Genomic DNA, 12,142 nt, shown 5'->3' with positions numbered 1-12,142 from the left:
TTCACTTGGAAGGGCAACCCTTTGACGGAATGATAGATACAGGTGCTCAGATTACCATAATTTCTGATAAAAAAAATGGCCAGAAAATTAGCCTCTTCAGAAAATCCCATATTTGCTAGAAGGAATAAAAGGCCTGAGCTCCTGTCTGTTGAGTACGAGGACTATGATATTTTACAGCCCAGAAAATCAAAAAGCAATAATCAGACCTCACGTGGGCCCATTTTCACCATCCCTGTGGGGCCATGACCTACACAAACAGTGGAAAGTAGAATTTCATATACCATTAGCTCCAGAAGAGCCCGAACCTTCTTTTGATTTTAAACCCAAAATTTTTAGTAGGGGCCACTACCATAAAAACACCAGCACCAATAAAAATAAAATGGAAATTTGACGAACCAATTTGGACAGGTCAGTGACCCCTTAAAACTGATAAATTAAAGGTGCTGACAGAATTAGTGAAGGAACAGCTAAATTTAGGACATATTGAACCATATTTTTCTCAATGGAATTCACCTATATTCACTATAAAAAATAAATCAGGTAAATGGAGACTTTTGATGGATCTTAGAGCTGTAAATTTATCCTTGATACCTGTGGGAAAATTCCAGACTGGTTTACCATCACCTGTAGTTATTCCAAAGGAATGGCTACTAATTATAATTGATCTGAAAGACTGCTTCTACCATATTCCTATCCACCCAGATGATAAAAAATGTTTTGCATTCTCAGTTCCTTCTCTCAATAATACCCATCCCTGCAAATGTTTCCAATGGACTGTTCTCCCCCAAGGCATGCTGAATTCCCCAACCATGTGTCAGTTTTTTGTAGATAAGGTTTTGAGCCCTGCTCGTGAAAAATTTCCTCAAGCCATGGTATTTCATTTTACAGATGATATCTTGCTCACAATGAATAATGAAACAGATTTAGAGGACTTATACTCTTATGTTACTGTTTACAAACATCAGGACTGAAAATAGCTTTAGAAAAAATACAGATAATGCCACCGTATCAATATTTGGGTTTTATTTTGGACCAGACGTCTATACGTCCACAAAAAAATTTCTATCAAAAAAGAAAACCTCGGATGGTCGTAAAAGGGTGAATGGAGAGCGAGTTGTTGGGGGGAGCGCGGGAGGACCTGGGCAGCGGAGCCCAAGTGGCACAGCAAGTGGCTGCAGGGGGCGACGGTGGCGGGGAGTGGGGAGTGAGGTAGCTTTGGGGGGGTTATTGTAGCAGTGGCCGCGGGGGGGGGGGTCCTGCAGGAAGTCAAGCTGCGGCCTGGTGGATGGGGCAGGGGCCCGGGAAGCCCCAAGGTGGGGTGCAGATGGATCTCAACCGCATCATCCAGGCGCTCAAGGGCACCATTGACCCCAAGCTGCGCATCGCAGCCGGCCGAGAGCGAGCTCAACCAGTCCTACAAGATAATCAATTTTGCTCCCAGTTTACTTCGGATCATAGTCCCTGACCATGTGGAATTCCCAGTTCGCCAGGCAGCTGCCATCTACCTGAAGAACATGGTGACGCAGTACTGGCCAGACCGTGAGCCACCCCCAGGAGAAGTGCTGTTTGCCTTCAACATCCATGAGAACGATTGCCAACAGATACGGGACAACATTGTGGAGGGCATCATCTGCTCACCAGACCTGCTGAGAGTCCAGCTGACAATGTGCCTCCGTGCCATCATCAAACACGATTTCCCTGGCCACTGGCCGGCAGTTGTGGACAAAATCAACTATTACTTGCAGTCCCAGAGCAGTGGGAGCTGGCTTGGCAGTCTGCTGTGCCTCTACCAGCTGGTAAAGACATATGAATATAAAAAAGCAGAGGAGAGGGAGCCTCTGATAGCAGCCATGCAGATATTCCTGCCTCGGATTCAGCAGCAGATTGTGCAGCTTCTGCCTGATTCTTCTCATTATTCTGTGTTACTGCAGAAGCAGATTCTGAAAATCTTTTATGCACTTGTTCAGTATGCTCTGCCTCTGCAGCTGGTGAGTAACCAGACCATGACTGCGTGGATGGAGATCTTCCGCACCATCATCGACAGGATGGTCCCTCCTGAGATGCTGCAGCTAGATGAGGATGACCGGCCTGAGCTGGTCTGGTGGAAGTGTAAGAAGTGGGCCTTGCACATCGCAGCTCGCCTTTTTGAACGATATGGAAGCCCAGGAAATGTCACAAAAGAATACTTTGAATTTTCTGAATTCTTTTTGAAAACTTACGCTGTTGGGATTCAGCAGGTTCTGTTGAAGATCCTGGACCAGTACAGACAGAAGGAATATGTGGCCCCCCGCGTGCTCCAGCAGGCGCTCAACTTCCTCAACCAGGGTGTGGTGCACCCTGTGACCTGGAAGCACATGAAGCCACACATGCAGAGCATCTCCGAGGATGTGATCTTCTCCGTGATGTGTTATAAAGATGAGGACGAAGAGCTATGGCAGGAAGACCCCTACGAGTACATCCGGATGAAATTCGATATTTTTGAAGATTATGCTTCCCCCACCACTGCTGCCCAGACTCTCCTCTACACGGCTGCAAAGAAGAGGAAAGAGGTGTAGCTGAAAATGATGGCATTCTGCTACCAACTTCTCACTGACCCGAACTTTGACCCAAGGAAGAAAGATGGGGCCTTGCACGTGATTGGCTCCCTAGCGGATATTTTATTGAAGAAGAGTTTATTCAAGGACCAGATGGAGCTGCTCCTGCAGAATCACGTCTTCCCATTAGTGTTGTCTGACCTGGGCTATCTTAGAGCTAGATCCTGTTGAGTGCTGCATGCGTTCAGCTCTTTGAAGTTTCATAACGAGCTCAACCTCCGGAACGCCGTGGAACTTGCCAAGAAGGGTCTTACTGAAGACAAAGAGATGCCTGTGAAGGTGGAGGCTGCCCTGGCCCTTCACTCGCTCATCTCCAACCAGCCCCAAGTGAAGGACTACATGAAGCCACACGTGAGGCCAGTCATGCAGGAACTACTGCACATTGTCCGTGAGACAGAGAATGATGACGTGACCAACGTCATCCAGAAGATGATCTGTGAATACAGCCAGGAGGTGGCCTCCATTGCCGTGGACATGACCCAGCACCTGGCTGAGATATTTGGCAAAGTTCTTCAAAGTGATGAATATGAAGAAATCGAAGACAAGACAGTAATGGCCATGGGGATCCTCCACACCATCGACACCATCTTGACAGTTGTAGAGGATTATAAAGAGGTGACTCAGCAGCTTGAGAATATCTGCCTTCGTATCATCGATCTGGTTTTACAGAAGCATGTCCTTGAATTCTATGAAGAGATCCTCTCTCTGGCCTACAGTCTGACCTGCTACGGCATCTCCCCCCAGATGTGGCAGCTTCTAGGTATCTTCTATGAGGTTTTCCAGCAGGACTGTTTTGAGTACTTTACAGACATGATGCCTCTCCTGCATAACTATGTCACAATAGATACCAACACTCTACTCTCAAACCCGAAGCATTTAGAAATACTTTTTACAATGTGCAGGAAGGTTTTGAGTGGAGATGCCGGAGAAGATGCAGAATGCCATGCAGCCAAGTTTCTTGAAGTCATCATTCTTCAGTGCAAAGGAAGGGGTATCGACCAGTGCATCCCACTCTTTGTGCAGCTGGTTCTGGAACGTCTGACCCGCGGGGTGAAGACCAGTGAGCTGCGCACCATGTGTCTCCAGGTGGCCATTGCTGCTCTGTACTATGATCCCGACTTGCTGCTGCTCACCTTGGAGCGGATCCAACTGCCTCACAACCCTGGGCCCATCACCATCCAGTTTATAAACCAGTGGATGAGCGACACAGATTGTTTTCTCGGGCATCATGACCGGAAGATGTTCATCATTGGGCTGAGCATCCTCCTGGAGCTACAGAACAGGCCTCCAGCGGTGGATGCAGTGGTGGCACAGATTGTTCCCTCAGTACTTTTCCTCTTCCTGGGCCTGAAGCAGGTGTGTGCCACCCGGCAGTTGGGCAGCCGGGAAGAGGACTCTAGAGCTGAGAAAGCAGACGTGGAAGAGAATGAAGAGATTTCCAGTGATGAGGAGGAGACCACAGTCAGTGCTCAGGCCATGCAGTCCAGTAATGGGAGAGGGGAAGATGAGGAAGAAGATGATGACGACTGGGACGAGGAAGTGCTGGAAGAGACGGCCCTGGAGAGCTTCAGCACTCCGCTGGACCTGGATGGCAGCGTGGATGAGTACCAGTTCTTCACACAAGCCCTGCTGGCGGTGCAGAATCGGGATGCTGCCTGGTACCAGCAGCTCATGGCCCCGCTCAGTGAGGACCAGCGTCGGGCGCTGCAGGAGGTGTACACGCTTGCTGAGCACTGGAGGACTGTGGCAGAGGCAAAGAAGAAGATCGAGCAGCAGGGCGGCTTCACCTTCGAGAACAAAGGTGTTCTGTCTTCATCCAGCTTTGGGACTGTGGCCAGCAACAATTAGAGAAGCAACCTAATGCCGCACTGCATTTGACTTCCCCGGGTGGAGGCCCTGGAGGAGGCTCCGTGGCATCTGGCATTAGGCAGCACTTTTTTCTACTCTCCCTTTCCCTCTGATGTTTTCTCATCTTGAAAGAGCTTTTTATATGCAGTTACTGTGATGAATGAAGTGAGAAGAAGATTTCTGGAGTGCAGAGAACCAACCACACGCTCCAAATGCTGAATGACGAGGTGGGTTGAGAGTCTGGAGTCGAATTGCACGTCTCAGGTTTTTGCTATGCAGAATCAATGGATTTATGCGGATTAACAGTGCCTTCTGTTGTACATGACTTATCTGAAACATTTTTTGGAGTGCATTGCAATTTTTTTAAAGCATAAAACATTTATAGATCTAATGTAAAAAAAAAGAAAACCTCAGAACGCTTGATGATTTTCAGAGACTTTTAGGTGAAGTAAATTGGCTCCGCCCTGCACTAGGAATCCCGAATGCAGAGTTATCTAATCTGTTTAAAACGTTGGAGGGTGATCCTGCTGTATATAGCCCGAGAAACTTAACAACAGCTGCCAAAAATGAATTGGACATCTTCTTGAGCAGATTACAAAAATCGTTTCTCTTAAGATTCATCCAGGAGAAAAGGTATTTCTGTTAATCTGCCCTACTATAGAACCCCCCCACAGGGGCCTTGATTCAACAGTCAGGACCTTTGGAATGGGTGTATTTACATAATAAACAGCCTCGCTTAGTTGTCCCCTACTTGCAACTGATTTCAGAGATTATTATCAAGGCAAGACTCAGATCTATATCTTTACTAGGTTTTGATCCAGATATAATAGTTTTGCCAATACCAAAAAAGGAAATTGAGTCAATATTGCCTCTTAATGAATCTCTACAAAGGGCCCTCTCAGATTTCACAGGTGAAATATCCTCCCATTATCTAGCAGGAAAAAACTTGGGACTTTTTAAAGAAAACTCAGTTTGTTATTTCTTCAATTGTTCGGGATTCCCCTATTTTAAATGCCAAGGTTTTTTACATAGATGGATTCAAAATGGAAAAGGAGGAATAACCGGAGACAACATTAATATGACCATAGATACCAAATATAAATCTGCACAGAAAGTTGAATTAGCAACATTAATTTACCTATTAGAAAATGTATCTGAAGCCATGAATATAGTTTCTGATTCTTTGTATGTGGTAAATTTGTCTTGTAATAGCCACTGCTTTCCTTAATGCTACTAACCCGATCATACAGAACTTACTTAAACGATTACAGCAGCTTCTTCAAAAACGAACTGAGCCCATCTTCATCATACATATTAGAGCCCACTCAGGTCTTCCAGGACCGATGGCTCAAGGAAACAAAACTGCTGACTTGCTAGCAATGCCTATATTTAAATCAACTGTAGAGGAACATTCAGCCCTACACACAAATGCTTGACGTTTACATGTGAATTACGAAATTCCATAGAGGCAAGCTAGAGAAATTGTAGAAAACTGCAACATATGTACACCGTTAACAAAAAAGACTCACCTAGCAGGAGCAAACCCAAGAGGCTTACAGTCTAATGAACTTTGGTAAATGGATATAACTCAAACAGATTTATTTCCAAGAAAACCTTATCTTCATGTTGTGGTGGACAGTTATTCTCGTTTTATGTGGGCAATTCCCATGTCTTCTAAAAAATCTAAGGCTGCTTGTAGTTTTCTTTTACAATGTTTTTCTATGATGGGTATTCCATATTCTATAAAAACTGATAATGGGCCAGCCTATGTTAGCAAAACTTTTTAATTTTTTGGTAAAGAATGGCAGATAAGACATCTCAAAGGAATTCCTTACTATTGTAGGGGACAGGCCATTGTAGAAAGGACTCACAGAACCTTAAAAAGTCAATTGCAAAAAAATAGAAAAAGAGGTTTACCACCAACGGATTTGCTATCTTTGACTCTTATAACACTAAATTACTTAAACTTACCCCAAGGGGAAAGTTACACTGCAGCGGAAAGACATTTTAAAGAAGATATTCAGAGACAAGAAACAACCTATAAACCATTTGGATCAAGGAGGATGAAAAATGGATAGCTGGATATCTTCTCATAAGAGGAAGGGGTTATGCCTATGTTTCTACAAATGACAACCCTCCCAAGAAATTTTGGGTTCCATTATGCCTTGTTAGAAATCGGGCTAGCACAAATGATCAGGTACACAACACTCACATACAAAGAAAGGAACATTAGAATCAAACCAGATCTCCCATATGAAATACTTCAAGCAAGAAGAAAGTGGAATGACATATTTAAACAACTGAATGAAAGAAAATTTCAACCTAGAGTCCAATATCCAGTGAAACTCTCATTCATATGGGAGGGAAGACTAAAATCATTCTCAAACAAAAATGAACTTGCACTATTTGCACAAACAAAACCGACCCTAAATGACCTACTCAGAGACAAATTATACAATCCATACCCCTGATTGTAACAACCACCCTACACAACACAACTGCACAACAGCCCTCTCTGTCAATAATCTCATTAAATGTTAATGGACTAAACTCTCCCATTAAAAGACTCATATTAGAGAACACAAACCAGATTTTTTCTGCCTACAAGATACACACCTATAAGTACAAGATAGGCACAGGCTTAGAATAAAAGGATGGAAATCAATTATCCAGGCCAATGGAAATAAAAAAAAGCAGGGATGGCCATTCTTATATCAGACCAAATTGCATTCAACCTCAAAAAAGGGATCAGAGACAAAGAGGGTCACTACTTACTGATCAGGGGAACACTAGACCAAGAAGTGCTAACACTGGTTAACATCTATGAACCTAATGCAGAGCCAGCAAAATATGTATGGCAACTGCTTGCAAAACTAGAGAAACACATGAAGGGAAATGTGATAGTAGTGGGAGACCTTAATACTCCACTATCACCACTGGAAAGATCCACCAGACAGAAAACTAACAAAGAAATAAGAACCCTAAACAAAAAATTAGAAGAACTAAGGCTCATAGACTTATATAGGGCCCTCCACCCCCAGAAAGAAGAATACATATTCTTCTCAAGTCCACATGGAACCTTCTTCAGAATAGACCATGCCTTAGGATACAAATCTAACCTGCATAAAATCACAAAGGTAAGGATCATTAGAAGCATCCTGTCAGATCACTATGCAATAAATTTTAAAATCGACTGTAAAAAGAAACAATGGAGAAAATCCAACACCTGGAAACTAAACAACATGCTGCTCAGAAACAGCTGGATCAAAGAGATACTCAAGGAAGAAATAAAAAAATTCCTTGAGACAAACAACAATGAAGAAACAACTTGTTGAAACTTGTGGGACACAGCAAAAGCAGTAATCAGGGGGAAACTCATAGCAATACAATCCTATGTCAGGAAAGAGGAAAACGACAAAATTAGCAGCTTAAAGGACCATCTTAAGGAGCTGGAACAACAGCAACAAAGAAATCCAAACACAACCAGAAGACACAAAATAATAAAAACCAGAGCATAAATAAACAACATAGAAACTAAGAAAACAATACAGAAAATCAATGAGACCAGGAGTTGGTTTTTTGAAAGAATAAACAAGATAGACAAGCCACTGGCAAGACTCACCAAAAAAAAAAAAAAGAGGGAAAACACCCCAAATAAGCAGGATCACAAATGAAAGGGGAGAGATTACAACAGAACTCCAAGAAATCCAACACATCATGATGACATATTATGAACAACTATACTCAGGCTAGAGGACCCAGAAGAAAGTGATAGATTCTTGGAAAAATACCAGCTTCCAAGACTAGAAAAGGAGGATTTAGAAAGCCTAAACAGGCCAATCATGTCAGAGAAAATTGAAACAGTAATTAAGAAACTCCCCCAAGAACAAAAGTCCAGGCCCAAATGGTTTTACAGGTGAATTCTATCAAACATTCAAGAAGAATTACTTCCACTGATCCACAGGCTCTTCCAAACCATTGAAAAGACAGAAATCCTCCCCAATTCCTTTTATGAGGCCAATATCACTCTGATTCCCAAAGAGGGCAAAGACACCACCAACAAAGAAAACTACAGACCAATCTCACTAATGAACATGGACGCAAAAATACTCAACAAAATCTTAGCGAACCAAATCCAGCACTACATCAGAAAGATTATACACCATGACCAAGTGGGTTTTATCCCAGGGATGCAAGGCTGGTTCAACATATGCAAATCAATCAACATCATACACCACATCAATAATAAAGACAAAAACCACATGATCATATCAATCAATGCAGAGAAGGCATTTGACAAAATTCAACACCCATTCATGTTGAAAACACTAAGCAAAATAGGACTTGAAGGAACCTTTCTCAAGATAGTTACAGCTATCTATAAAAAGCCCACAGCTAACATTATCCTTAATGGTGAAAAACTGAAAGCATTCCCACTAAGGTCAGAAACTAGGAAAGGATGTCCACTCTCTCCACACTTATGTTGACATAGTCTTAGAAGTCCTAGCAATAACAATCAGACAAGAGAAGGGAATCAAAGGAATCAAATAGGGAAAGGGGAATTAAAACTCTTTTTGCAGATGACATGATGATATACATGGAAAACCCTAAAGAGTATACAGTAAAACTCCTAGAAACAATAAACCAATACAAAGTGGCTGGTTATAAAGTCAATACACAAAAGACAGTAGCATTTCTCTATACAAATAACGAGGTAGAAGAGAGAGAGATTAAGAATACAACTCCATTTAAAATAGTATCAAAAACATCAAGTACCTAGGAATCAACCTTACCAGGGAAGTGAAGAAATTATATCTGGCAAACTTCAAAAACACTTCAGAAACAAACTGAAGAGAATCTTGGAAAATGAAGAACATCTCATGCTCATGGATAGGTAGAATCAACATAGTCAAAATGACCATCCTACCCAACTTCCTATATAGATTTAACGCAATCCCCATCCAAATTCAGACATCATTCTTTAAAGACTTAGAACAATCAATCATAAAATTTATCTGGAACCACAAAAGACCCAGGATAGCCAAACACATACTAAAAAACAGGAAGCTGGGTGGCATCTCCTTACCTAACCTGAAGCTATACTATAAAGCCATAGTGATCAAAACAGCATGGTACTGGTACAAAGACAGAGCCTCAGACCAGTGGGTTAGAACAGAATTTCCAGACATAAGCCTCCAGATATACAGTCAACTGATATTTGACAAAGAGCCAATAACTTGAAGTGGGACAAAGAAAGTCTTTTCAACAAATGGTGTTGGTACAACTGGAAAACCACATGCAAGAAATTCAAAATTGACCCATACCTCACTCCTTATACAAACATCAACTCAAAATAGATCAAAGACCTCGAAATTAGACCCAAATCTATAAAGTTTATAGAGAATAAAATATGTAGAACACTCGAAGACCTACATAAAAGGTCTTCGAGGATGGAGCACCAATGGCAAAAACTTTAGTGTCAAACATAAACAAATGAGACTACATCAAACTAAAAAGCTTCTGCATAGCAAAAGAAACCCTACTTAACACAAGAAGACAGTTAACTGACTGGGAAAAAATCTTTTCACTCATCATATCAGATAAAGGACTGATATCCAGAATATACAAAACACTCAGAAAGCTGAGCCCCCCCAAACCAAATAAAGCCATAAAAAATGGGAAGGTGAAATGAATAGACACTTCTCTGAGGAAGACCGAAAGATGGCCAACAAACACATGAAAACATGCTCACCTTCACTCATCATTATGGAAATCCAAATAAAGACAACAACAATGAGGTACCACCTTACACCAATGAGGATGGCTCACATAAAAAATAATAGGAACAATCTATGTTGGCAGGGATGCGTCATGAAAGGCACTCTCATCTACTGTTGGTGGGAATGCCCCCTAGTCCAACACCTATGGAGAACAGTCTGGAGAGTGCTCAAAGAACTCAGAATTGAGCTACATTTGACCCAGCAATTGCTCTCCTAGGTATCTACCCCCAAGTTGAAAGGACATTCATCCCAATGTATGTGTACCCCACTATTTATCGCAGCAGATAACAACAGATGAATGGATCATTAAGATGTGGTATTTATACACAATGGAATACTACATGGCAGTCAGAAATGATACAATCACAGACTTTTAAGCAACGTGGATGGACCTAGAACATATTATGTTAAATGAAGTAAGCCAGAAGATGAAAGATAAACACAGAATAGCACTATTCTGAAGCACCTAGAACATACACCTTATATACAACTAATACTCAACAATCAAATAACAGGGTTTAACAGGGTAGAAACCCCAAACACTGTAACAGTCAACATATACCGGAGAGCAGTACCCAAAACACATAAAAGAGGAACAACACAAACTCTTGACTACACACTGTACCACAAAAAACCAACAACAGCAGAAACAGCAGCATAGAAAGACCAGGTAAGTAATCAGCCTTCTACTACAAAGGCCCATAATAAGCCTTAGGGATCTTATACAGGATTACAGGTAAAGGATACCAGGGGAAACCACTGACTCCAACTGAAGCATGCCATAAAAATATGTTTTAATGCCTTAATCTTTCTTTCTTTTTTTTTTTTCTTTTTTTTTGGTTTTTGGGCCACATCCGGTAACGCTCAGGGATTACTCCTGGCTATGCGCTCAGAAGTTGCTCCTGGCTTGGGGGACCATATGGGACACCGGGGGATCAAACCGCGGTTCGTCCAAGGTCCAAGGCTAGCGCAGGCAAGGCAGGCACCTTAACTTTAGCGCCACCGCCCGGCCCCTAATCTTTCTATACTTAAAATAACCTCTCAGCTTTTCTGTCTACAGGCGTTCTTGGATACAAAGGGTGGATAAACTAAGATTGCATCTCGGGGCTCAATCACATGAGATACCATACCCAGCTTGCACTACAAGAATGTCCCAATAAAACTCTTTAACATTCCCTTTGTCCCTAGGTAATACCTTCATTTAGGACTTGAAGCACGTGACCACCCAAACCACCGAAGCAGCAACTGTGACCTATAGACATATACTACAGGCCCTACTCATCGAACACACTCAAACAAACTAGCATTCCCTCGCTCTTTTCTCTAGTCTTCTCACTACTGTTTTTTTCTTTTTCTCGCCTTTTCTTTTTAATTTATTTTCTCTTTTCTTTCCTGCCCCTTCCATATACTTTCCCCTTTCACCCCTTTGAAAATTTGACTATCCCTTCACCCAGCAATCCCATCCATATTCCCCACATTAAAACTCTTCACCCTCGGTTCCTATTCCATTAGGCATCAAGAATGATCTCCTACCCCAGCAAACCAGTAGCCAGCACCCAAGCGAAGGAACAACCAGTCAAACCCACACCTCGCCCCCTACAAGAAAAGGCAACCAACTCCCCTGCTGACTCATGCTGCGTGGTTCTCCTTACCAACCCTTCCTAACGTGGACTGTTATTTGAAACTGGACTTAGCTCTACAAGTATCCCCCAATGCACGAACCCTTCCCAAATCCTCCCTACCGCAAATCTTTTTGCCAATCTCAAGAAGGTCAGATTGGGAGATGAAAAGGTGCCTGGGAACCCACACAACACAAGAAAATCTCAAAAGACAATGGAGAAACCTATACTACCATCATAAGTATAAGACCTGTATTACACTACCTCTTTACCTGCTCTTCCCCAAATGCAAGATACTTTC

At 42.4% G+C, this 12,142-nt stretch overlaps 1 protein-coding gene across 1 annotated transcript; it reads left to right on the top strand.

The window, feature by feature from the left end:
- The first annotated feature begins 1,256 nt into the window (after window positions 1-1,256).
- Window positions 1,257-4,850, top strand: LOC126010491 (importin-8-like). The gene is given in 2 exon segments (XM_049774302.1): window positions 1,257-1,390; window positions 1,392-4,850. Coding segments are annotated over 2 exon segments (3,156 nt in total). The 5' UTR covers window positions 1,257-1,285; the 3' UTR covers window positions 4,443-4,850.
- Window positions 4,851-12,142: the final 7,292 nt, after the last annotated feature.

The sequence above is a fragment of the Suncus etruscus genome, chromosome 1 (assembly GCF_024139225.1).
Source record: "Suncus etruscus isolate mSunEtr1 chromosome 1, mSunEtr1.pri.cur, whole genome shotgun sequence".
Classification (NCBI taxonomy): Eukaryota; Metazoa; Chordata; class Mammalia; order Eulipotyphla; family Soricidae; genus Suncus; species Suncus etruscus.
Note: the sequence above shows the minus strand (reverse complement) of the source record. Positions and strands in the feature narration are given on the sequence as shown.